The sequence below is a fragment of the Lissotriton vulgaris genome, chromosome 9, assembly GCF_964263255.1.
Source record: "Lissotriton vulgaris chromosome 9, aLisVul1.2, whole genome shotgun sequence".
Lineage (NCBI taxonomy): Eukaryota > Metazoa > Chordata > Amphibia > Caudata > Salamandridae > Lissotriton > Lissotriton vulgaris.
Window position 1 is genome coordinate 224,798,626 of NC_141697.1, and position 27,684 is coordinate 224,826,309.

The following is a 27,684-nucleotide window of genomic DNA, read 5'->3' on the forward strand; positions in this document are numbered from 1 at the left end:
GTGTTCTGGAGCGCATACAGGAATCTGGGCAGGGACATCATCTTAAACAATGCCGCACGTCCAAGCAGGGACAGCGGCAGCCTTCTCCAACCCTCCACGTCGCACCGAAGGCGCGCAAGAGGGGGAAGCAAATTATTGGAGTATCTTGTCCGGGCATCAGTTGATATATAGACGCCCAGGTACTTGAATCCCTGCATCGCAATCTGTATAGCACAGCCCCTGGGAAGGCGTGGGGTCTCTCTGCTAAGTACGTAAAGGTAAGATTTCGACCAGTTAATAACTAGGCCCGAATATCTTCCAAAAGTACCCAACACGTCAAAGGCCACAATCAAGGACTTACAAGGGGAGGTGAGGTAGAGCAGGATATCGTCCGCGTATAACGACACCTGGTCCTCAAAGCCCGGCGACCACTTAATCCCACAGATGTCTGGGTGGGTGCGTATCCAAGCAGCGAGCGGCTCAAGCGCAAGAGCAAAAAGGAGCGGCGACAAAGGACAGCCCTGTCTGGTGCCCCTGTGCAAAGCAAAGGAAGCTGATACACGGCCGTTGACCGTAACATTGGCCAGTGGGGAGGCATATAAAAGTCTAACCCAATTGAGAAATTCAGGGCCAAAACCAAACTTAGTCAACACTGCCCACAGGTAATTCCATTCGAGGGAATCAAACGCCATTGTTGCGTCCAGTGATGCCAAGACGGTCGGCTCACAGAGTTTGCTAACCCGTGCCATGACCGCGTGGAGCCTCCCAAGGTTGAGGGCGGTGTTGCGATGGGGTATAAATCCCAATTGGTCCGGGCGAACCAGATCAGCGATCACACCCACCAGCCGGTTGGCCAATAACTTAGCCAGAATTTTAGGCTCGGCATTCAGCAGGGAAATCGGGTGGTACGACCTACAAAGGTCTCTGGGCTTCCCCTCCTTGTGAATAACCACAATAGTGGCCAGTCGTTGATCCAGAGGGAGCTCACCGGCCTCGCGCGCCTCCAGGAACATATGTCGCAGGGGTACAGCAATGGTATCAGCCTTAATTTTATAAAGCTCTACCGGAAGACCGTTGGGGCCGGGAGCCTTACCAGATCGTAAGGAGCGTATCGCAAGCGCCACTTTGTCCGCCGTAATGCCTCTGTCCATGTCGTCACTCTCGGCATCCGACAGGCAAGGAAGCTCAATCCCATCAAGGAGAGAAGCCGAATCCGACTCAGTTGTGGTAGAAACCGACGTGTAGACGGACTCGAAGTAGTCGGCAAAGGCCGTGACTATAGCGTTGGGGTCAGTAACAACCACCCCGTCGTCACCCAGCACCTCGGGCACCACACGAGAAGCCATCTCCTTCTTATCCAGCCAAGCGATAAGCTTGCCTGCCTTATCCCCTGCGTCGTAGATCCTCCCTTGCTGTTCTCTGCCCATCACCTTGGCTGCGTCAGTAGCAGTGGCCCGGTACTCCGCCTGCTTTAGAGAGAGAGCATGTAACAGGGCAGGCGCCGGATCAGCTTCCAGTTGAGAATCAAGATCCTCAATCTCCGACTCCAACCGCACCACATCCTCATCTCTGCGTCTGCGCACCTCGGCTATTAAGGAGAAAGCTTCTCCTCTCAGGACAGTTTTGAAAGCCTCCCATAGGGACAAGGCCGACGTCACCGAGCCCGTATTCTCGGAAAAATACAGGTCAATGGCTTTAGCCAGGAGGTCACGAGTTTTAGGGTTACGAAAGTACCATGGATTGACCGGCGCCACCCTAGAGGCTGCCACGATACCAAAATCAAAGGACACCCAGACCGGGGAGTGGTCCGATATGCCTCTGGCCATCAAGCGAGCCCCGGAGATGGCCGAAGCCTGGGCAGCTGGAGCCAAAATGTAGTCAATCATGGAGAGGCTACCGTGCGCACCCGAATGAAAGGAATATTGCCGCTGGGCGGGATGGAGAAGCCTCCAGCAATCAATAAGTCCCATGGTACTCAGGAAATCAGGGAGCCAAGATTGCGCACCGCGAAGATCTCTGGATGGGAAACTATCAAGGGTCCCCGATGCAACCGCATTGAAATCTCCACCAACTATGAGCAATCCCTCCGGCAGGCCCAAAATGGCGCTCCCGAGATCCCGAAAGGTCGTCGATTGTAAGCCAGGGGGGACATAAACAGAAACCAAAACCAGGGTACGCCCCTCCCATCTACCCGTGACGGCAACGTAACGTCCTCTATCATCAATTACACTAGTCTCCACCTCAAACGGGAGAGACATGCGCACCATAATCCCCACCCCTCGGGACCCCGAAGAGAACGTCGAGTGTGCCACCATTTTAAACCCTTTCCTGTTGAGTGCATGGCACGTATTGCCAATGAGATGAGTTTCTTGTAACAAGATGACATCGGGCACACACCTCTTAAACATTTGCAACACCACCCCTCGTTTTATGCGATCCCCCAGCCCATGCACATTCCAACTCAGTACATTTAACGTCTTACCCCCCATCATCAAAGCACGGCCCCCCCACCCCCACCCCCACCCCCCCAGAGAGCAGTCACCGCTACATAGTATTCAGAAGAGTGATCACCTTGCCTTGAGAAAGAAGAGTAAAGAAAATCACAAAGGAAACAGTCAACCCAACCACCCCCCACCCTGCACCCCTGCATTAGACTAAAAAGCCCCCCCAACTAGCAGTGTGCCTGTCGCCCCAAAAACTCTACGAAAAGCCCCCAGAGGAGAAAGGAGACAGCCTATCCCCCCCGTATCCCCCAATCCTGAAAAAGAGCAATAATAAAAAACAATAATCCGCGACTGATTGCATGTGCAGGCCCATCCGCCGAAGGCAGTCCGAGAAAGTTCACTCACTCCTGAAGATCCGGTCCGCCCGACGCCCCCTCCGACTGATCCTCGGGGGCACTCCGTCGTTGAGGCAAAGTGTCCAGCCAGTCCCCAGCCGCTTCCGGCATGTCGAAGAACAACGCCCGGCCGTCGTGTTCAATCCGAAGTTTCGCTGGGAATAACATAGAGTACTTAATCCCCAACTCTCTCAACCTACGCTTGACTCCCATGAAACTTTGCCGGCGTTTCTGCACGGCTTGAGTGAAGTCGGGGAAAAAGTTGATATCAGCGTTCTGAAACTTTAATGGTCCACCTCTCCTCGAGGCCTGCAGGATAGCGTCCCGGTCCCTAAAGTTGAAGACCCTGGCAATGATGGGGCGCGGAGAGGCTCCCAGTTTCGGCTGGCCTCCAGGAAGTCTGTGCGCCCGCTCCACCGAAAAGAACTTGCTCAGGCCACCGGGAGCCAAGTGATTTAATACAAGGTTCTCGACAAAAAGGTCGGTAGCATCCTCCTCGATGCCCTCCGGTACACCTATGATACGGACGTTCTGGCGCCTTGCCCGTCCTTCGAAATCATCGAGCCTGCGGGCAAACAACATGTTCGTGGCTTTCAGGTCCCGAATCTCCGACTGTAGGTCGGTCACGTCAGAAGTTAGACTCAACGTCTTTATGTCGAGCGACTTGACCCTGTCATTAGTTTTGCCGAGATCGGCCCTGATGAGGTTGACTTCAATCGCCAACGTGTCGACCTTGTGCGTTAACACTTCATGTTGTTTATGCATTTCGGCCTTGATGCCCGCGATGGCTCCCATGACATCCCGGAGGGTGGGTTCCGAGTCATCCGGTGACACATCTCGCTGCGTGTCTTTAGTGCGGCCTGAGGCTCCAGGCGATCCTTTCGGGAGGGTGAAGCGCTCAGAAATAGTGGGCTGCGAAAGGGAGGATTTCTTGCTGACCCTAGGCTTCCCTTTGTCCGGATCACCCCTGTCCGCCATGTTGGGTGACGGGGGTCGCTCGGTCAGGAGAAGGACCCGGTCGGTCCTGTAGCCCCAAGTCGGTAGAAGTCAGTATTCGCCTCCACCGCCCCTCCAGCACTTCAATCCGCTGAGTGGTCTGGTCCGGCCGCTGTTGCAGAACAAAGCAGTTTCCACCTCATCAGACTGCCACCGCGTAGCAGCACCGCCGTCGCCCACGTAATGCCAGGCTATTATGGCGTCGTCGTCCCCAATCTTCAACACGGTTTAACTCCGCGTAGGAAGCTCGGATCTTCGATCAGAGAACGGGTCCCGCATCAGCAACAGTTCAGCGACAGATTCCCACTAGTGTGGGACAGGATAGATAGCAGGATTAATTCGGAGGATCGGAGGGTCTTCGGAGCTCCGAGCTCACGCGGCCATCTTGGTTGCCCGCGAAGCTCCTCCTCCCTCATTCTAGATTTTAAAAGCTATTTATTATTTTCCTGAAACATTAAATCATTTATAAACTCATGTTAAACTAACTGCCACTTTAAAGGTGATTCTACAAATACAATACAATTTAGTACACTATTTAGCAAAACATATAGCAAATTAGCAGATAACCATATCTTCCGTCATCTTTGTTCTCATTCCTCATTGAAAATGTGGCAAAGCACTGTATAACAGACACCATTGGAAATGACACCCTTTCTGTCCAGAGCTTCCATGTAAAGCAAATGTTTGAAACATCTCCCAAACAGTGGAAGAAAAGTCACAGTGCATGGAGAAGCATTACTTACGTTAAGACAGAAGAAGTACCCTGATCTGGAAAGAGAGCATGCTATATATTGTAGGTGGCATTAGGTCTACAATGCATGCCAGCATGACAGACTTTCTGTAACGCACCATTTTAATCCATAGTACCTCAACTGTCTGAGGGATCAATGCTTGTCCCAAGAATTACTAAACTATATGGACATTAGTTTCAACAAGAGAAACATATCACTCGCCAATTCAGTTTGACCTTTCAGCCATGGAAGAAAGGACTTCAGATCCATCTTGACAATGTTTACAATGAAGCTGTTTAAATTAAACTAAAATAATAGTTACGCTGATTAATACTGGCTTAAGAGTTGACCAACTATGAAAAGGACAGAAACCAATCAAAGACTAGATCGTGAATTAAAATGTATACTAGCAGCGGAAATTATCATGCCAGCAGAAGTAAATGAGTACAAGTACATTAATTAACTGCACTTGTCATCTTGATTGTGAGTGAGATTCTTCCTGTTGCCCTGCTGTCCTCCTGACGATAGTAAGGAGACTGTACACAGTTGCTCCACAGGGATAGCCGTTTTGGGAGTGCTGCGGCTGCTGGGGACTGCAAGTCCCACAACTCCCTGTGCCTGGAAACACCTGAGGCTCATCTGGCCAGCGCTACTTCTGGTGTGCTGCAGTCACACATTGCTGGATGTGCCTGGGCCCGTCCAGATTTGATTTGCAACCAAGTTGGTTGTGCAACTGGTAACTGAAATAGCTGATAAGGTTAAAGCCATTAAGAATGCAGGATTGACACTAATCTTGGCACACCTTGAAATTACATAACAAGCCCAAAAGGCTACTTTGAACCCAATATCATCGGGGCATAGAACTAGTGACGATGATTCCCCACGCAACACTAACAAGTTCATCAAAAGTCCAGACAGAAGATGCATTTGCAAGGGCCCTGCTCCTACTGCTTCTTTACCATCAACTAAAATGAACCAACCATCTTCTAGTCAGCTTACTGTTGGGAACCAGGGGGAGACTCAAATGCAATGGAAGGGAAGTAGACTAAGCACCCTGGAACTATAGTATAAGATACTTTTAAGGAGCCATCAGTCAATAATTTACCACCTGAGTCCTGTCTATATGTAGTAATTCTGTCTGGCCAGACTGAAACACCTGAGGAACAAATGTTTGGATTGGCTTGTGAAAAATAGGAATTTCCCACACTCATTAGCACACAACATTCTTTTCTCACACAGAATGGGATTGATTCGGAAGAAAAGACTGGATAGTCCAGGGGATTGTATCATCATTAATTTCAGGGACCCTAATATGGCGTGGAAATTGAGGTTTGATGATGTACAGCGGAAAGGTGGCCATTCAACTATTATTCTCTTGCCCTTAGGATATTTTTATAAACCTAGGTCTAATGCCAACAGAGACTACTACCATCCGTTGCTAAAGTATTTGTAAACTAACATGCCCCTTTATAATGATCAACAATGATTCAGTAGGAATTTCACCATACCAGTCTCAAATCGCTATGATGCATTGGAAATGGGTGATTGACTGAGTGCTAAAGAAATCACACTGCACAGTCTGAGCCTTGATAGTGAGGTTAAAGGATCTGATGTAGAAGAGGTTACTTTCACTGTTGAGTGGGTGGGGGGGTGGGGCGGGGGGGTAAACACCCTCTAACTTGATGACGAATTTAGCCCAGGCTCAAAGGCAGTTGTATGGTGAGCCAATGAGTATTCTTACAATTTCTGGTACTCTGTTACTCTGTTGAAGGCACAGGTAATAAAACAGAGAGTGACCTCCCCTATTTGAAACTCTACTTCTGACGATCCCAAAAACAAAAAAGATCCTCATATATATGCTGGTTTGACTCTGAAGCCATGGAACCTGGCGGGATTACCTCTAAACTTTCCAACCCTGATTGGATTATGTTTATTGGAAAAAATTGCATATGTGCTTTCCAGGAGACATGGGCAGTGGATAAAATGTATGTAAATGGTTACCCTAAATATAACGTTGAACCCAGACCTCCGGAAAAAGATGGGAGAGCGATCGGAGGTTTAATGATTAGAGTAAAAAATGAGATTGCCTATATTCACAAGCAGTTTCCCCGATTCCCCTGATATAATGGTGCTCCAGCTCAAGTTTCCTCCCGGTTTAAAAAGGATTGTACTTAATACTTATGCAAGATGAGTCTCTTTGGGTGTTGACTCATTAGTTTTGGCTGCTTGATGATCTAGGTGTTTATCAGTAGCAGGATAAAATTGTGGTCGCAGGGGATTTCAATGTTTCATTTGAGCCATCTCCTTCAATTAATGCCTTGATAGAAGAGGAAGATGAGCTCTAGGATATCTCCGATTTGTCTGGTAAGGCTCAACATGTTTTCCATAATGCCGTCCTTCAGCTGGCTTCCTTAGTGGTTGGGAGGAGCTTAAGCGCCTGTAATGCCCGGACTCGTTATGATACAGATAGGCAGCCTACCTTCAAAAGAGGAACTAGTAGTAGTGTTATCGATTACACCCTGCTAGACATACCGCTCTGGCCACTACTTAGTGACAGGGGAATTGTTTTTTGTTCAGACAGCGACCACAACCCATTGTTCTTATGTCTGTCTGGTGACTCACTCAAGAGTGGTTTGTTTCCTTGCTATGATTTAGCTCAGGAGCCCATCCTAACAAATAATTTCAGAAGAATCACTTGACCCCGGATTTTAGCAGACTGTGGATTGCACTCTAGGATTTATCATTTGTTCTTGCAATTTTTAATAGGTATAACAAATGCCACTCTTTCCCCTGCATCATTACCAGCTATTCATAGAGTGTAGCCGCTTGGACATTTCAGCAGCTGGGCTTAGATATACTTGCCAAAGTAAACAAGCATTTGCAATGCAATAGGTCTCGCATTAGGAAAGTTTGAGCTATTGGTATTGTAAATGGCGAATGTTTTATTCATGTTTTGTTTTTTAAAATAGCTAAATTAATAGCTTTGTCATTTACAATGCCAATAGTTATAACTTTCGCAAATGTGACACCTATAGCATTTGTAATGCAATATGTGTTGTATTTACGTGACTTACATGTATTGATATTACAAATAACAATGGCTTTTAATTTTTTTCAATAATTAATACTTAAATAAAAGTCATTGTATTTTATAATGGCAATAGGTTAAAGTTTTGTAAATAACTTTTGTGAAGATTATGTTCAGTGTATTTTATTGAAAGCGAAAATCCAAGAACAGATGTGAAATATTAACATCTTTTTGTTACATTTGTAATTAAGCTTGAAACATTGAGAGAACATATTTGAACCAGGTGCTTTTGAATGGTTGCACTGATTGATGCTGTGGTGGCGCTGAGTGATGTTGTGAACAGAAAGGAAAACAAAGAGCACTGCCTTTAGGGGCAGCCATGCAAGTCATTCTCTGTTTATTTGTTTTCAAGAAATTCCATGTGTTACAAGGTTTGCAGCACTTTGCAGCACTGCAATGTCGTTTAGTTTAATCTAGCTGCCAGTGGGACAGACAGGGTCTCCAGGGTCTCGTCTCTTCTTTGTGGGAGAGGTGGGATGTGGACGGGGCCAGTAGAGTAACAAGGATGCCATAGGCCCTGGTGCAAGTATGGAAAATTACCCCTTCACTGCTGCTAGGGTAGTAAAATTCAGCAATTATCAGGGTTCAATGGGCCCCTCTGGGCTCTAAGTGCCGGTGCAACTGCACCAGCTGCACGAATGGTAGCCACGCCCCTGGGTGTGACGAGTTGGTCCAGTACTATTAAAATGCCACTTTAGAGAACACTGTTTTCGAAAACTTTTTGAAAGTTGGAAGGGTAATCAGTGTCTTTCGGTCTGGCTCCAGAACAGTGCGTATAACTGCCTAGTGGAATGTGTGACACTTTCATCCAGTACCGACTTTTCGGGAAAAAAACAAATCGCATCCCAGGTTTTTTAGTTATGCTTTTAACATTTGAAGTATGTTATGTCTGAAAATTCCCGGCATGTAGAGTGCGATTGGCTAAAAAGACCTGACGGGTGAAGGTGTCACGCATGACACAGGGCATTCGGCAACTATCTGACTGCAACCTTTTAACAGGTGACATTCTGGCGAGGACAGTTTTTTCAGTGTGTTTACTTCTAGTTTTTCAAAAATATTGTACCTGAACAATAAATAGTAATTGAAGGTTAATTTATGACGTCCGGCGGGCTAACATAGATATGAGCTCATACTGATGAGAACTATAACTGAATGTAAATAACCGTGTGAATCATGATTACTTTACAACAGATTATTGCAGCAAGGGGATCTCTTACCGAACCACTTGAAGTAGCAATCAATGTATCAAGCCGAAGTTGCCCTCCTCAAAATTGACCCATTCCAATTGGTCATACATAAATGACTTTTAGAACACAAGATGAGAGGCAACAACAAACCTCAGTGTAACAGTCAACACATTAACAACAGTACTGGAAGAAGCAAATTGAATCAGTCACTCCGTATTTTCCCTCTTTTATTCCAATCCTTTTTCAGGTAGCACAGACAACGTGTTTCGCCTAAACATAGGCTCCTCGGAGTGACATCCTACGATTGATGGTATAATGTTTTCGACTTCTCGTACACCACTTTGATGTATCCACCTCTCTGCCCATCACTTATTATATCACTATGTCCGATATCAAATTCAATGGTGTGGCAAAGAACGCCTCTCCAGCGTCTCATGGGACGCACATAGCAAGAAAACCAAACAAGCAACCTCACCGCCACAGCCCGGCTTCAACAGGAAGCCAGGCAACCTTTGTTGGGACGGGGGCGGGCCGGACACGCGACCGGAGCTTCCCAGGAGGCAGGCTGCAGTGGCTGGCGCATGGCTCCGGTGCAGAGAGAGGAGAGCCCTGCGTGCAGCCGGGAAGCCAAGGAGCGGAGTGCCGGTGTACCTGTGCCCGTTGACGTCGGAAGAGTCCTGCGGAGTAGAAGTCGTGGTGAGTGGGGCTCCGTGCTTGCGTGTCTGTGTGTATGCAGGGGGGTGGGGGGCGGCAGCGTGTGTATGTGTGTGTGTGTGTGTGTGTGTGTGCGCGTGCATGCAGAGGGGTGGGGGCTGGCTGTGTCCCGGTGAGTGGGGCTCCGTGCTTGCGTGTCTCTGTGTATGCAGGGGGTGGGGCGTGGGGGGCGGCAGCGTGTGTGTGCGCGCGCGCCTGTGTGTGTGTGCGTGCATGCAGAGGGGTGGGGGCTGGCTGTGTGTGTGTGAGCAGGGGCTGTGAGTTACTCTGCGCAAGCGCGGCTCAGACGCACGCTCCCGCGGTCAAAACTGAGACTGCAAAAGCGCACGTCTGAGTCGTGTCCACTTTCCTAAATACGGGCCACATTAGGTCTGTAGCAGACACTCTCAATGCTCACGCATTGAGAGTACATCTGCTCGACCTAATAGCAGACACTCTCAATGCTCACGCATTGAGAGTACGTCTGCTCGACCTAAAAACGAATGGGCTGAAAAAAACTGGCAGAAGTTTTTGATAGCTGCTAGGGTTAAGGATAACTGCTCCTTCTGGCACATTGTTTTGCACGGAAGTTTAGATAGCATTAGTACTCTCCTTGCTACCATATTCTGCCAGAGAAGAGGGTTGTTAATGGTTCTGCACTATGTAACAAAAATGATACAATTGCTATTACACCTCAGTCTATAGTATCAAACACTCTTCGCCATGATAGATCTACTGATGTTGAACTAACTTTCAGCCTTGAAAATACATGCACGGCCATCAACTGATTAAAATCAGCAAAAGCTCTCGGCCGAGATCATATTCCTGGTAATCTGTTTAAGTCAGAGCCACTAATCTAGAGACCGTTTATTAATCTTACATCAAAAGCAGTAGCTGTGGGGGAGAAATTCCTGATTCTTGGAGAGGTGCAGGGATAATTGCAGAGTACAAGAAAGGTGATGCTTCCAGCCCAATGCATTACAGGCCCATTAGCTTAAACAATATCGAGAAACAAAATACAAGCCAAGTACTGGATAAATTGCAGGCCTGGATGGACACAAACTGTGTCCTTTCACCTCTTTAGATAGGCTTATGTGCCAAAGCAAGTACTTGTGATCAAGCTTTTAGGTTCACATTATTAAACTGGAAACATGTATTGTTAAACAACAAGCAACTGTATTTTGCTTTTATAGACTTAAGATCAGCTTTTGATCTTGCCACTCTATAAAGCTTATGAGTGTAATTTTAAGCAGGGGAGCCCCTATTAACTTGATAAACATAATAGCCAGGATGCATGAAGCTAATTCGCTCAGGTTCGATGAGGGAAATATGGAGAGCTAACTGAAAGAATACCCATAAAGCGTGGAGTACGCCTGGGTGCATTTTGGCACCAACATTATTTAACCTGTATATAAACGGGGTGGTAAATGATCTTGCTGATTGTAGGAATTAATTGTCATGTCTGAACGGGAGGAAATTACAAATTCTGTTTGCTGATGATTCCTTATTAATATCTAAGACCCCTGATGGCTCCAGATACTATTAGATAAATTCTTGAATTTTTGTGCATGTAGAGGACTGGAACTCAACACAAAAATGACAAACTTTATGGTGTTTGGAAAGGGTAGAAATTGACAGAAAGCCCCTGGAGCAGGTTCACAATTGTGACTATTTTGGGTGTTAGGACGTTGAATGAGTTAAATTGGGAGCCACAACTCAGCAAAAGGCACCTGCTTATAGTACAAAGATCAAAAGCTGAAATCTATTTTTTAAAGCAGAGCCAACTGCGTCCAGGAAGCCCAGCTCTGGAGGTTTATCATGCAAAATCCCAAGGTGCTGCAAACATTGGAGTTGAGATATGGGGATATGTGGACATTAATAAACTTGTAGTAGGGCAAATAATTTTGTAAGGTCTCTTGTTTCGGTCCCCACTAGTACCCCACTTGTCCCCTTGTTTTATGATATAGGCATTAAAAGAATTGCCAATATTCCCTCACTTAAACCATTGATGTACTGGTTACAGCAGAAACTTCCTGATTTGGTTTAAATTACTTGGCCTGTCTATGGGATTACCTCGAGGGAATAAGTAAGGTAGTGCTACCTACTGTACAAACAAAATACTGGGAATATGTGCATGACAAATATACCTTGAGTACAAAGGCAGGACGTTTAACCAGTTAATTTCTGAGTTATAAGTTAAAATGCAAATGTGAACTTTTTTTTATATGGTTTCCCCGCCACTAGCAAAGAGTTTGAACTTGAGATTTTGATTGTGCTGCTTGCCGCGAAGTGCCTTTGATGATTGGGTTAGAGAGCAAGCTTCAGATAAGTGTACAGAATGTGGCCTAGTGCCGGAAACAGAAGAACATGTCCTTTTTTCTGCACTGTGTCTTATCATCTTCACAAGTGCTAGATACGCCCAATTTGTTTAAACTTAAAAATTCCACGTTATTTGATTGCACGCAGAATCCTAAAAACAGATACCTAAGGCCCAATTGTCTTTGCAGTAAGTCGTTTTTTTGCTGAATTTTATGGATTAAATGCCTGAAGATTAGGTCTTAAAAATACAGCGATATGCTTTTGTAATAGATTATGACGTGGTCTTATTTTTTACAAAGAGTTTATCTGTTGGGTATTCGTTTTATGATAATCAATATGAACTTTTTTTTTTTTTGTATTTTATTTTTCATTCCAACCGGCAGAGTTTGACATTTGACAGTACATCTCAATGATCAACATTAGGGTACATTTCACATCCATTAAACACAACATAAATACTCAGCAGACAGGTACAGTATACAGCCTATATAATGTGGGACAGTTACATTGTATGTAATTGGAATTAGAAATCTCCACAACTCTACCAAACATACATTTGCACATCCCTTTCAATGCCATATCAGTATGACAATCCCACACCTCAGTTTATATGTCCGTCTAACATGCAGCCCAATGATAGAGTAGTTAACTGGCATCGTTTTGCAAGTATTGCACAAATGGTTCTCAAAAGTCTCGGGGTCGGGACGCCAATGGTATGCCTTCCGCATATGTCTCTAGTGTTGTCTTGCAGTATGTCATTTCTGTTATCCAGTCTTTCAGTCTAGGTGGCTTTTTGCTCCCCCATTTCATTGCCACTCGCCGTTTCGCAAGGAGCAACGCCACTTCCAAGAACTTCCTGCGCCTAGCGTGTTTGAGCTTCTGAATACCCAGCAGACAGGTCAAGGGTGAATTTGGAATGCGCTCAGAGAGCATGGTACTCAATGCGTCAGTGACTGCGTGCCAATACGGCTGCAGGCCAGGGTAGGACCAGGCCTGGTGTGGAAAATCTGCACCCGCCATGCCGCAGCGGTGGCAGGAGTCAGTGTCCCGGAGACCCAATATGTGTAGTTTTAGTGGGGTGTAGTAGATTTGGTGAAGGAATTTGAAGTGTATAATGCGCAGATTACAATTTGAAGTGAGAAGTGTGAGTTGCGTACAGCTATATTGCCAATTCTGTTCGTCGATAGGTTCGCCCAATCAATATGAACTTAAATGCAATTCTATTCTTGTATTTCAAATACTGGTTCTTTTAATGTATGAAGTTTTTAGATATTTTTTATTATTCAGTGATTGCAGTTTTGAGGAGTGTTTAACCCAGTATCTTTTTATTAGATGTGTGTATTTTATCTGTATTTGTTTTTGCTAGAATCTATTTATTTACATTAAATTATATTATCAAAGCTGTTGTGTACTAATGTCAAATGCAATAATCTAGTACGAAAATTCGGTCTGCTTTATGATTTTTGTATTAAGTGAATGAAGTACATTAATAAACATCTGGGCTGGTTTCGTGCACTAAGTCCAGCAAGAACACAATGATGGTGTTTAAAGATCTCTTATTGCAAGGCACCTGCACTTGGAGACCAGACTAGGTGAAATATCTAAAGACATCGTTAAAAAAAAAAAGGAAACTATAAGAACATATAAGAACATATCAAATGTAGCTACAATTTATGTGAACCTAGACAATATTTATATCATACTCTTATTAAGACTAATCACGGACATAAAGATAAGATCTGTTTACACTTTCACCTAGCACACTTGTCCCACCGACATGTGAGGTACATAATCTCATCTATTAATTGTGGGTTTGTAATGCGCTAGAATCGACTCCCGAAGGAGTATCTCTGCGCAGTAGACCGCTGGGGAACCCGTCCTGGCTTTCCCTGTGAGATGGTCCCTACTGGGTATCTCCAAGGTGAAACCAGGCATCTGCAATTTGAAGGGGTGAAAAACCTGTTTACATAAAAAGGAGAGGAATGATTATATGACACAGCTGAAACTCGGGCAGAGAAGGGAAATCACGGAACGCGAGTCCCAAGAGAGGGGTGCGAAAAAAAAAGAATAAGCCCTGATGAAGCCGGTTGGTTTTTGTTAACCACGGCGAAGAGCGTTGGCTTGTGGGGATTGGAGTAGAAAAGAAATAAAAAAGACCAAGGAACTATACAAGAGCCCAATGATTTGTTCTATTGTATCTATGATTTGAATGATATTATGGATAAGGGGTGTCCTGCAAAAACTGTGTTAAACGTGTATGCAATCATAGGACTGTAGAGGGAGAAGTGGGGTGTTTCTCTTCTCCATATTTCATTGCAAGCACCTAAGAGGCATAGCAACTGGCGTCATTACTATTAAGTGAATCATTCCATGAGCACCTCAACTTTCCGTAAAAAAAAACACCCAAAAGTTTGTTTTACCCAAGGTTAGTCCTTAAATCAATTCAATTCAAGTCAATTAAATAGCATAGTTAAATTAAATTGTATGTTGGTGATGGAGCCTAGAGCCAACATTTGAGGCAGACTCCTGAGGATCTATATCAATAATTTGAACATCAGATATATATAGGGATAAACAGACAAAACAGACCAAAAAATTATGTTCACCAAGTAATTTAATGTACTCAATTTCTGGTGAAAACTCAAGTAATATTCAAGAGGTACTGGTTAGTTAAGAGGTTGCTCCAAGGTGGAACATGCTAGTAAGATGAGGGGTGCTCAGTGTGAGGAAAGCAAAGGAATTCAGTGGTATAGAGGAAAAAGAAGTACGTATTATTTTTGAAAAAAAAAGCAAAATGAGCGGTTGTCATTCACAGTCATATGCGGCCTAGCTTCACAATTATTTATATACAGCTTGATATTGTATGTATATTCACAGAAAGGAATTCAAAATTTGCACGCTAAAGAACACAACAAGAAAGTAAGTCTAGGCCTATCCAAGGGCGTCGACGTTTCAATCCGACTTAGGGAATTCACAACCTCGGCCGTGCGAATCTACCGGAATTCCATTAGGCGACTTGGCCGCCTTCATCTAGGTTGCCCCCAACCACCCCAGTCCTGAAGCAGATCCGCACGGCCGAGGTTGTGAATTCCCCATGTGCACTAAGTCGGACCTTTTATCTAACCAGTACCGCTTGAATATTACTTGAGTTTTCACTAGAAATTGAGTACATTAAATTACTTGGTGAACATAATTTTTTGGTCGGTTTTGTCTGTTTATCCCTATATATAACTGATGTTCAAATTATTGAATTAACAAACGTAGCACTCCCTGTCATAGGCCTTGGACCGAGGCCCGATAATATCCAAAGCTAAACACAGGAAAATGAAAAAAATCACAGAAACAGCCTCCAGAACACATGCCTTTGCACTGGTGGGAGACAGACCAAAGAAAAGGCATGGGGAGGAAAAGCCAACGTCACATACAAGGAAATAGTACATCCGAATCAATATACCTCCCAATAATGGAAAGTACACAAGAGGGCCTAAACCTTTCAAACAGCAAAAGTTCAAAAGAAGGACGTGATGGGTTATAAAGAGCCTTTGGTTCCAATGCCCAGATGAAACGAATTATGGAAGTTTTCAGGTGGGTCAGATGGAACACACGTGAGTGATAATTATTTACCATCACAAGTATAGTCTGTGATGATGAAGGTTAAACAAAGATGAAGAATATTTCATGAATTAGTTAAAAGTAAATTTTTTAGGTGTCTCTGTGACTTACAGTTTTTGTGAGAATGTTGGGAACTCATAATATATGCTGTTTTGCAATTGTCATGTTGTTAATGCACAGATTGCGGGAACACAGACATGTAGAATATCATGCCTGTTTGGGCACTCGGATAGGCAACATTTCTTTAACAAAATAGTGTCTGGCGAAGAACTTTAAGAATTGATTACCAGTATTGCAGGTGATGGGTGATATTTTTAGGGAAAAGTTCATGACATTAATTTTCACGCTGGCTGGTAAATAGACTGTTACAAAAAAGTTGTTGATAATTCAATTAAACCAAATCCTTCCACTTTTAAAAATGTGCGTCTGTGTGCATCATTCACACGATGCACATAAAGTCAAACAGATACTGCACAAAAAACATCTTTGTGGTAATGCTCTTTAGAATAACGTCTATTAAAGAAAAATTAAATAAATACCAGTTTTATGATTATACAGTTTCCTTTTAAGTATCATACCTTAGCTGCGTAAATCAGCTTCTTTACAGTTCGCTTTTGATTATCATCTAAAAAGAGATATTAAGGGAAAATGGGTCAGGCAAAATAATGTTCAGGGAATAACAGCAAGCACTGGACTTCAATGCCACTTCAGGGGTAGTAAGAGCTATATAAGGCAACATGCAATTTCAATATATCAACAATGCATAGATTTGGAATACTTACATTTAACCTGGAATTTTGTTTATATGACAAAAATCCACTTCCCAATTTTTCCATACGTAATCAACATTGTGCACAGTGTTTTAATCACAAAGAAATTCAGAATATCGAACAATGGATTAAAGATCAAAGAAGTTACATGAAATTTAATACATAGCCTAATCCTTTAATATGCCCATTATCTCTGCTCTGTAGTACAATAATCTGTTAATCTTATTTAGATAGCATACCCTCCAAAATTCAAACATAGGAAGAATGTAGGTTTTAACAATTTGAAAACCTATTTGTAGTCATCTCTTTGTGGATCTTTCAAGCACATTAGAAGCACACTTTTGGTTTAAGCCCTTCTAGCAATTGAAGGTCTTTCCAGAAAGGCAAGAACATCAAGCAACATGACACTTTACGCCACCTCTGCTGCAGTCACTAAGGATCAGACTCAGATTAAGTGGGCTCTGTAACTTGGATCTCATGAAAAATATCATTTTCACCTCAAAGAGGTACCATATGTCTTTGCAAGGATTCGCTGCCATGACCCAGATATTCTGTTTTCCTTGATCTCCCTTTTTTTTCCTTTTTCTGCTTCTTTAGTTACTCTAACAGCCTCTATAGTCCCTTAGGTCTTACTTTTAAAGTTTTTTTTTATATCAATGAGACATATTTGGATCGTAATTTATTGATATTTTTATTGCACACTTATTATTACTGAAAAAAGGAAAGGTTTCAATAAACATTCTGTATATAAAAATCCTGCCGATTTCAATATTAAAAGCCGTCGATTTTCCGACAGACAATTCTAAAATGGCAGATTCATAATTAAATAGCAGCTACATACCTACCCTTCCTCTAGCAACAGAGTTCATTAACGGGTTGAGCATCTTGAGATAACTGCCTAAGGTAGCTGCCTCATGAATAAGGTGGTGAGTGTTCTAATTGTTGTGAGCGTTCTAAAGGCTTTGATTTGTGAAGGTGTGTGTCATGGATGGATGTTGTCCCCCTTTTGTTTATTCTCTAAATTAGTCAGTAGTAGGGACATTTAAAATAAGCTGGACAGGGCACCCATATGGTAGGCTTCAAATGTGTTCCCTTCATATGCAGACAACACTGTTGTGATGTCACATACCGCTACTGGCTTAAAGAATCTGATAGAACGTAATTTGATTTTTATAGATGGCCACTATTTCACCACACATTTCTCCAAGACATTGGTTTAAACCACTGAACCCAAGCCTAAAAGATTTAGGCGAAGCTCATCGAGAAGGCCGTCAACAAACAACTGACCAGCTTCCTCAAGAACAACATCCTGGACCCGTCCCAGTCCGGGTTTTGCAGCAACCACAGCACCGAAACGGCCCTCATCGCCACCACCGATGACATCAGGACCCTACTAGACAATGGAGAAACTGCGGCCTTCATCCTCCTGGACCTGTCAGCCGACTTCGACACGGTCTGCCACCGCACACTACGAACTCGCCTCCACGACGCTGGGATCCAAAAGAAGGCCCTGGACTGGACAACCTCCTTCATCTCCGGCAGAACACAGAGCTTCCAGCTCCCCCCTTCCGCTTCGAAGCCACCGAGATCATTTGCGACGTACCCCAGCGCTCATCCCTCAGCACAACGCTATTCAACAGCTACATGGCAAGGACCCCCACACCGCCAAAATCAACTTCCACGAAGGAATGTAGGCCATCGCCGACTGGATGAGAAACAGCCGACTGAAGCTCAACTCGGACACGATGGAGGTCCTTATCGTCGGTTCCACCCCCTCGACCTGGGACGACTCCTGGTGGCCAACTGCACTAGGAACAGCTCCAAACCCACCGACCACGCACGCAACCTATGGATCATCCTCGACTCCACCCTCTCCAAGACAAAGCAGGTCAACGCCGTTTCTTCCTCCTGTTTCAACTCCCTCTACATGCTCCGCAGGATCTACAAGTGGATCCCCACTGAAACAATAAGGACGGTCACCCAGGCCCTCGTCAGCAGCAGACTGAACTACGAGAACGCCCTCTACGCAGGAGCCTCAGCCAAACTCCTGAAACAGCTCCAACGCATCCAGAACGCCTCTGCACGCCTGATCCTCGACATCCCTCGCCACAGCCACATCACACCCCACCTGAGAGACCAGCACTGGGTCCCGTCAACAAGAGGATAACCTTCAAGCTCCTCACCCACGCAAACAAAGCACTCCACAACACCGGACCAGCGTACCTCAACAGCCGACTCAGCTTCTACACCCCCACTCGCCATCTCTGCTCCGCCGACCACACCCTCACCACTGTCCCCCGCATCCGAAGAGCGACCTCAGCAGGGAGATCCTTCTCCCACCTCGCCGCCAAGACCTGGAACACCCTTCCCATCCACCTATGGCAGACCCAGGACCTGCTGACCTTTAGGAGACTCCACAAGACCTGGCTCTTCGAATAGTAGCGGTACCTCCTCCCCCCCACCCACGCGCCTGGAGACCCTCACGGGTATGTAGTGTGCTTTACAAATACTATGATTGATTGATAGAACTTTTAGTGTCAATGATCACGACATTAAGAAAGGGCCACTGTTTTGTATCGAGGTGTACTGTTTGACAATACTAATACTAAGTATGCCAATCTTCTATAAGTCACAAGGGATCAGTTTATATGATCTGTTAGGGCAGTCTTTCATTTCTTGTCCAAAATAAATAACAAACTCTTGCACAGTAAATGTGCATCATTTGCCTCGTGTGGCACAGTTGTCTGGGGTAGGTACCATTGAAACCAGCATGTGTTGGGTCATTCTCAAACCACACCGCATTTCACTTGCAATGAAGAACTGGGACTCCAGCATTTGGAGTATGCTTTTACATTTGCAACATCTTCCTTATGGTTTTTAGTTTGAACCAATCCAGGGTCTACACTGGAAAATGTAGATTATCTGTGATTGTATGTGCTTAGATTCCGCTAATAAAATTAAATGGTTAAGTAGTGCAAATATATTTTTAGGGATTTATGCCATACTGAACAGTATGTGATGACTTGGAACATCAGTAAACCTAATAAACACTAGTCAAAAAAGCATTAAATAAAGAAGGGTTATGCTACAGGAAGGAACTAAAGTTGTTCCATCTAGAACCAGGACTTTTTCTTCAATTAAATCTTCTTTTAGGATACTGCCGGATCTGAATCTGCTTTTTAAGATACAATAATATATGTATTATGTAGATTCAGAGTTAGAATTTCATATCACCTGGTATCATTCCCAAATGGGTGGATGTTTGATCAATCAGTCCATGTGACAAATTATCTGTTCATACTATGATACATTTGATATTTTTTGCGACATTTATAGACCAGCCCTCAGACACCTCATTCAATTTCTTGTGGCAAGAAATATTTACCATCAGCGGAACTGCCTTTTTGTTTTTACAATTGCTATCCTCAACTCTGGCTGGTCATGCTGTCCAAAAAATATTTAATGATTCTCTTGGTTCGAGTACCTTTTCTGTTAACCTCAAAATACAGTGCCTCCAAATCCCAAACTGCACTAACTGTTCTAATTTCCTTCTTTGGTTGAATTCTATACTAGGTTGTTTTGCAAAAGAGCTTGTTAATTAGGTTTCAAAGACACACACCAGTTGAGAGATCATTTTCAGGGGGAGGATGTTTCTAAAAAGTTTATGAAACCCAGTAAATTAAAATTCTGATGATTTAATTGAAGGTTTGTTTTACACAGTTTTTAACAAAATGTAATCCCAAACCTGGTTGACTTTAAGTTTAACAACACTGAACATTACCCAGGTGCTCTCCATTTTCAGTTTGGGTTGTTACATCTTCTTCCCAGTTGTTATTATCCATGTTGTTCTCTTGGCTCAACTCTGCACTCCAATCTTTCATTGTCAGCAAACATTCAGTGAGGGACTACGAAGAAATAACAAAATTACTGGCCATATTATCAATCTTGCATAGCAAAAGAAAATGTTCCAAATTTGAGTTTTTGAAGCAGAACAACATATATGACATATGGTGCAACGTAAAGCAAAATAACAAACCATCTAGTGTTTAGGTTTAAAATTATCCTTGAAGTAAACAAAGTTTATCTTTGATGCATCGAGCATAGGCTGTGTCAGGAGTCTCGTAGACATCGACCACAAGTCTACAACAAACAGTTGTTTTTGTGATTAGCGACACTGGTTTGATTTGCCTTTCTTTTTTTATGTATTTACATGTTTCATCTGAGTACTAACTCTCCTCCTTCACCACTTCACCATAGAGTGATGTTTGTGTCAAAAAGTAATTCACGCTGCAAAACTACTATTAAAAGGTAACTAGTTTCTTTTCCAGCCGCTTGGACCTATTCTAAATTCACATGCTGCGCATAGGTTAAGAAGTGGTATTTTCAACGTGTGGAGGACAGTTTGAAGGAGGAGTGGTGCTAAACAAATATGTAATTACTGTCTGACCTATGAGTTTCTTATGGAAAGAGAAAAGCAATAACATTAAGCAGTAATGTTTAGTAAACGTATGACTTGGGAGACCACGTTGTAGCTGCACTAATGCCATTTAATCAAATATTAAATGCATATTAGCATTGCTCTTTTTTGTGCACAACGTGTCTTTGGTCTGACTACTGAAGTCTCATTAGATAAAGAGTAACAACATTGGATTGTTTGCACCGTTCATCTTACTATAATTCCCTCAGTATTAGGTGAACCCAAAACTTATGACATAAGCAAAACAAAAATATTCAGTATTTCTTATTGGTTAAGTATCCTATATGTAATACATGACTGCTCTTCTACCATTTACAATATGTAACACCCTTTAGCAGAAATCATTGGATTCCGAAAAATAATGTATGTGAAGAGTTTACAGTCAAAACAAAACTTGGATTTGTTTGCATGACTATCTTTTAATTATCTGTAACAAGGTACGGCCCTTGCATAGTACGGTCCTGAATCTCACAAACTCTTAGTAATGTAAATGCTATTAAAAATGTAATCTTAAAATAACGTAAAGTAGTTTTCTGCATTGGTTCAAAGGATTCCTTTATAAGGCCTGCCAAGACCATCTTCAAATTGTATCTTGGTGCATGTGTTCAGTACAGCCACTTTGCTCTTTCCTGAAACAGTTTAAAACTAGTATTGCAAAAATGTATTTTGGGTTTATAACCCTAATCTATATTGTGCTCACTTTTAAGGGGATTAATAAAGAACAGTTACTTAAATATATAATACAGAAGATGAGATATAGCACCATCAGCCTTTCTTGAGTTACTTCAACTTCCAAATGTCTCTACACCACTTTTAGTAGCAGGTCCATTTGATAGAATAACATGTTCCAGTAGATGGCTTTCTGACCTCTTTGACAACCTTCATACATTTCTCTATTAAGTTTAGAAGCTGACTATATATGTGGACTAACATATCATGCTGCCAGTTGCAGCCTTTTTTGATCTGAGTGATAAACATTTTCTTTTACATGGTTAGCATGTTGAATGAGGCTTGCTCTGTTGTGTCATCCTTACTAGATGTGAGTATCATAGTTGTCTCACACACTGTGGAGATATTTGAACAGTGGTCATGCTTAAGATCCAGCAATTGTTGATTAGCAGAGGAACCAGTGGTAACAGTGGAATAGCATACACAAGACAGTGGATTCCACAGAGGCTGTGGATACTTAAAGGAAAGGTATTGTGATTTGTTGAGTGTTCACCTGATGTCAAAAGATTTATGTTTGGTATTCCGTAATGTTTGAAGATGTTTACGATCAGTTTTTGTTTAAACTTCTATTGATGAGATATGCCCATTTGTGTGCTTAATACACCTGTCAGAACATTTTCTTCTTCTGGGAAATGGTGATTAAAATACTTAGTAATGGACCAGTGCCAGATGTCTTGTTTGGGTATTGGTAGCATGTAACACTTTGTGACGACTTGCTTGATAGAATAGAACACGGTCATATTATCTGTTAGGATTTATACAACGTGTTTGTTTACTTACCTTGAACTGCTTTCAGGCCTACAAAGACAGCTTTTAGTACCAGATAACTGATATGTTTTATGTATCCCCTAATTTGTAATGCGCCTGGAGGTGGGTCTCATCCCCTGTGACTCATCTGTTGTGTTCATGAATGTAGGAACTGACTGTATGAAACTTCTTCCCTTTATCATGTTGCTATTTGTCCACCATGTTAACTATTTTTGCAACTAGTTTGTGACCAGCAATATATCCTCACATTCAGCTGGTATTTGTAACCATTTAGTTGTATGTTTGGATCATCCCCAGCAATCTTATCACAGTTCTAAGATGTCAGAGACTGAAGGGTCTGGTAAAGTCAATTTTGTTACACAAATGTCAAAACTTTTTTAGAGTTGGAAACATTACTGATTTCTCTGTATTCAGTTCTGCTTCCTAACAAACTTTGTGGAAAGTAGTGATGATGTCTTCATCTTGACTCAAAACCCCCAATCAAAACAGGTTCCTGTCTGATGAATGCATGTCTCACATTGGTGAAGCAAATTCCCCTCTACCAGCCAGTTCTCCACGTATGGGTATACATGACTGAACTACCACCTTAAATAGATCTTATAAATCTGTTTAAATTTGTGGTCAGAGGCATGATCTTGAGAAGCAGTGCCTTCTGAAACTTGTGCGTCTTGTTCAGGATACACAAGTCCAAAACGAAGTTATGTTTAAGAAGGAGAATATATACATAGTATATTCCCTTAGAATATTTTTTGTTTTCTCTCTTTTTGAGGGACATCCTACTCTATCGCCTCTTTAGGTGTTAGCGCCTCTATCTCCTTATGTAATAGAGGTATATGTTCTCTTTTGTATACTTAGTTTTGGAGTCCAATCGTTGGTGAGGTCTTGATGAACGCAATACAGCATCCATGCATTATTAGAGCAATTTTTCTTTCGTTATCAACTGCCACTGTTTTAGATTGTTCCTTATCTTGCCCCCTAACCGTACTTGATGTAGACTCAAATGAGTAGAGCTTTTTTTCAGCTGGTGAAGAACCTATTGAGCTCTTCCTCTCGCACATAAAGAGATGTCTTGGTGGCACTGTTCACTCCCGAGTGTGTGCTTGATAGGATGTTGAACATGGCTTTGTCTGAAACTGATTAGGCATGAAATATTGACACCTTTTCCCTCTTCCTTTATTAGTTGCATCTCTTCTAAACCAGCCTCTTGTTTGTAATGTTCTCATTATTTTGGTGGTGATTTGCCTATATCTTGTGTTGAAGGAATCATTTCCACTCTAATCAATGAGTATTCCCTTCTTACAATAACTTCAGGTTGCACTTCGTGTTTGAAATATGAAATGTATATCCCTACATGTCTGTGTGACACTCTTTCTGCAGGCAGACCTTTACTTGCTTAGTCATGTGATGATTTCAATCTTGCACTGGTAAATGATGGATTAAGTAATCAATTTTCCCATACACCTGACAACTGTAAATTCTTGGTATAGCATTTGAACCAATTAACAATTCACCACTGTCTGGCTGTTGCTCTCTCCATGTAGCTTCCCACTGACTTTTCCTGCTTCTCTTCCAACTATGTACCATAAGTAACTCACTTTAAAAGTGCATAATCTATTGCTACATCGTCAAGCGGGGATGGCCTAAAAGAATAAACTTCTATATCGTTTTTGTATGTGGAATCTGTGTCAGTATTGTGCCATGTGTTATAATCATCTCACCGTCACTGTGATCCGGAGATTGACTTAAACTTTTCCCCATTGCATGAATATGTAGTGTATTCTTCTGACTCTTCATTTTGTTTTAAAGGGGCATGAGTAACCAGCTCTTCACTTTTTGTGTTAACGCTTCTGTATCCTATATATCCTCTTCAGTCCTAATTTGTGACAAAGTATAAGAAGAAAGAGCGGACAGTTTGCGAGTTGTCCTTATTGATTTCTTTCTTTTTGACTTAGAAGGATGCTGTGTTGACTTCAAAAGGCCTGCTCTGGACTTAGGTGCCATTTTCAGCTTTTATTGTCTTTTGTTATGAGGCACTGGTGGCTTTGGGTCTTGTGGCATAATTTTAAGAATATCTTTAGGATTGAATCCAGGTCTAACTCCATCTTCTGAGAAGCCCATTTCTGTCATGGATGCTTGATGTTGTCTATCTGTGTGCTATTGATAGTGGCTCCTTTGACAGCTTTTAATGTGCCAATGGTACTTCTCTGGATTTCTCTCAAGATTTTAGATTTAAATGACAAGCAAGCATTACAATCCTATGACTTCTTGCCATTCGATTATCAAAAAGTGCATACCAGATGCTCATCCTCTACAGTAAAGTTACAAGGGCTATTTAGGCAAAAATTAAAAAGTGTATTTTACATAATTTAGTCCAGGAGTCTCCAACTTTTTCTGTAATAAGAGCTACTGTTGTTCACTGAAAATCATCCCAATCTACTTATATTAGTATTGTAATAGTAACCACATCAGACAAGATTACCTTGGTGGCCACCCTATGCACGATTACTGTGGTCACCTCAGTAAAGTAGAAGGTTGCCAGCAGTAATAAAAAGGCTTGGTCAATTTGGAAAGCCCTTTCATGGGTATTACATAAAAGCCATTACTGCAATGTCGCGGGCACCAAGGTAATGATATTCGAAATAAGTCTCCCCAATACTACACACAATTTATCACTGAAATATCAGCTTTAAATGTTTTGGAAATCCAGCCATTGTTCTCCAAATATCAGCTTAAACGTTCTGAAAATACACATTTGTCTCAAATACACACTTTTCAATTTGTTAGTACATTTATTAATTCAACCAAGTAAAAGTTTCTAATTTAGTGGCCAGGGTGTACACAGTAGAACTACTTACAGGTAAATAGAGAGCTACTAGCAGCTCATGAGCTACTCGTTGGAGAAGCAGGATATAGTCCATCAAAGCAGAGCTGAAAACAAACAAACTCCCTGTAAATATTTTTATTTGACTTAATCCAATACCTTGGAAAAAATTGTACCTTTTGATATGATTATGGTCGTTGTCAAACCTCTATAGGGATGCAGCCTCTGTCCTCTACACTGTAATTACTGTTTTTTCTCCGACAGGGCTGCTTTCTTTCTTGTTGTGAACCCACTAGTGGAAAAACACAATCTAAAGATGGTGGTTGTGCACTGCTGACAGAGGTCATAATCAGCCATAAAGACTCCGACTACAGCTGGCGCTCAAAGATTAAACTGAAAACTCCACATCCAACCACTAGGCTGCCAATAAAAAGGCACACCAGGTGAATTCAAACTAGGTTTAAGCTGCAAAACAAGCAACATGTAAATCAGACTGGCAATGCTGCTCGTACTAACATCAAGCTTATGTATAGGACATGCCCAAAACTGCTTTACATAATGATGCAATGAGACTTCTGGTGAAACAACTATGATTATATACCTTGGGAATGTGGATGCTTGTTCACAAAATAGAACATGGGTCTCCAAAGGGGTGTTGCTTAGCCAGCAATGGAGCCAGACGAGTCGCTGTAGAGCTCCGTCAACGGCTCACGGCTCTGGCCGAAATACTCCATCAACAACCGACTTAAGGGGGCCGATGCCAGACGAGACTGCTCCTATGACAGCCCAATGTCTCGGTGGCAATACCAAGTGGATGGCTACTGTGCAGCACTGTGTTGAACACCCCAGCCTATAGCCTCACAGAGCGCACCTCAACAGTGCGGAATGCTGTGAGGCACGCAAGGCCGGGGATTGGCTCCACCCCCTAGGCCCTACCGGATGTAACAGATTTGACTGGCCATGCGTACTGCTCATAATCGCAGCCGACTCAAAATTGACATGGACTGTATCCAGCGGAGAGGGGATGGTGGCTAACTTCATTGCCCTTAGAGCTGCAGGAAGAGAGACGGAGGCGCCGGCGGCGGGCCTCCATGTAAGGCCAGGGATCGGCCCCGCCAACTGGGCCTGACTGCGCGGAGCTGGTGAACTGTCGGGATGTGATCGGCTACTGAATCCAGAGTCCGTCTGAAGGACTAGGCAGTGAAGACGTGGATAGCCTGTAGGTAGCGGCCGACCTGATCCCCCGCTGTGAGGTGGAGAGTGATGCTGCAGCTGATGATTCGTCTGAGGCGCTTTGATGGTGGAAGCAGGTGAGCAGATGCCCCGGGCTGTAGAGGGGATTCCCCCTGCTTGCAACCTTCCTGGACACAACATTCGGTATCACTTGCATGTGCAGGTTACATCTCTAGAGCTGCAGGCTTACCTGGAAGACCTAGTTCTGCCAAAGCCCACACGCACTCAAAGTGATGAATTAAACGTTTCCCTTAACCCTGAGGAAATCCGAGACAACATTTTCTCATTGTCTAATGGGAAGTCGCCGGGACCGGATGATCTGCCGGTCTAATTTTACAAGGCATATGTGCACATATTGGTACCCCAAATGTTAAAGGTTACTAGATGGCACTGGATGACTCCACCCTCACGACTACAAAAAATGAAGCCCTGCTGGTATCCCTCCTCAAGCCTGATAAAAACCCAGAGCTTTTGGGCTCTTATCGGCCGCTTGCGCTCCTTAACACAGACTACAAGATATTTGCATCATTATTGGCCAGACGCATCTCGCCATTAGTGAAAACATTGGTGCACCCCGACCAGAATGGCTTTGTCCCCTCGCTGTGCACTTCTCTCAATATACGGAGGTTCTTTAGAGTTCAACAATATGCAGCGTACAGCTGGCCCCGATCAAGCTGACTGGTATTAGATCTAGAAAAAGCATTCGATTCTTTGGAATGGCCCTACCTGTCAGCTGTGCTAGACAAATATGAAATAGTGGAACATTATTTGAATATGGTTTGTCTATTGTATCAGCGACCTACTGTCCGGGTCCGCACCGGAAATCTGGTCTCCAATTGCATTAGGATGAGACGCGGGTCGCGCCAAGGCTGCCCGCTGTCTCCATTGTTATTCTCCCTAGCTATGGCTGCTCAGGAGAGATGGCGAGGACTGAGGTATACAGTTGGAGGCTGGGCTACATGCAGTTTCCCTGTATGCAGACTATTTATTGTTATATCTTTGGGATGTTACAGCGATCCGGCATCCATTGCAGATATATTTCAGACATTTGAGGAGAAATCAGGTCTCCGGGTCAAATGGGCCAAATCAGGGATCTAATCATTCAATGCTGAAATAGTTGAGGAGGATATAATTCTGAATGGATCGCTTCTCACGTGGTATCCCACCACTTTCAGATACCTTGGTATTTTTATATATCGATCGCCTTACGATTTATTGGAGGGTGATCCGTAACGGGCTATTTCAGCCTTGAGAGCCCAGTTGCAATTTTGGAAAACACTTCCATTGAATGTACCGAGCCGCATTGCCCTATTGAAAATTATTGTATTTCCCAAATTGCTCTTTTATTTTTCAAATCTCCCTCTTTATGTCCAACCTAGGATCTTTCGGGAGCTGGAACGATTGTTTCAAGATTTAATATGGAATAGGGGCAGACCACAAGT

The 27,684-nt window shown here is 43.2% G+C and overlaps 1 protein-coding gene across 6 annotated transcripts in view; it reads right to left on the minus strand.

The window, feature by feature from the left end:
• MIA2 (MIA SH3 domain ER export factor 2) overlaps positions 1-27,684 on the minus strand; it is a 702,601-nt gene that overhangs the window by 212,399 nt on the left and 462,518 nt on the right. For all 6 annotated transcript variants that reach the window (XM_086937351.1, XM_086937350.1, XM_086937349.1 and 3 more), the window contains exons 15-16: positions 19,996-20,119; positions 16,023-16,069 (exon numbers count right to left, since the gene is read on the minus strand). In XM_086937351.1, coding sequence (XP_086793477.1) covers positions 16,023-16,069; positions 19,996-20,119 — 171 coding nt within the window. The remainder of the gene's footprint in view (positions 1-16,022; positions 16,070-19,995; positions 20,120-27,684) is intronic.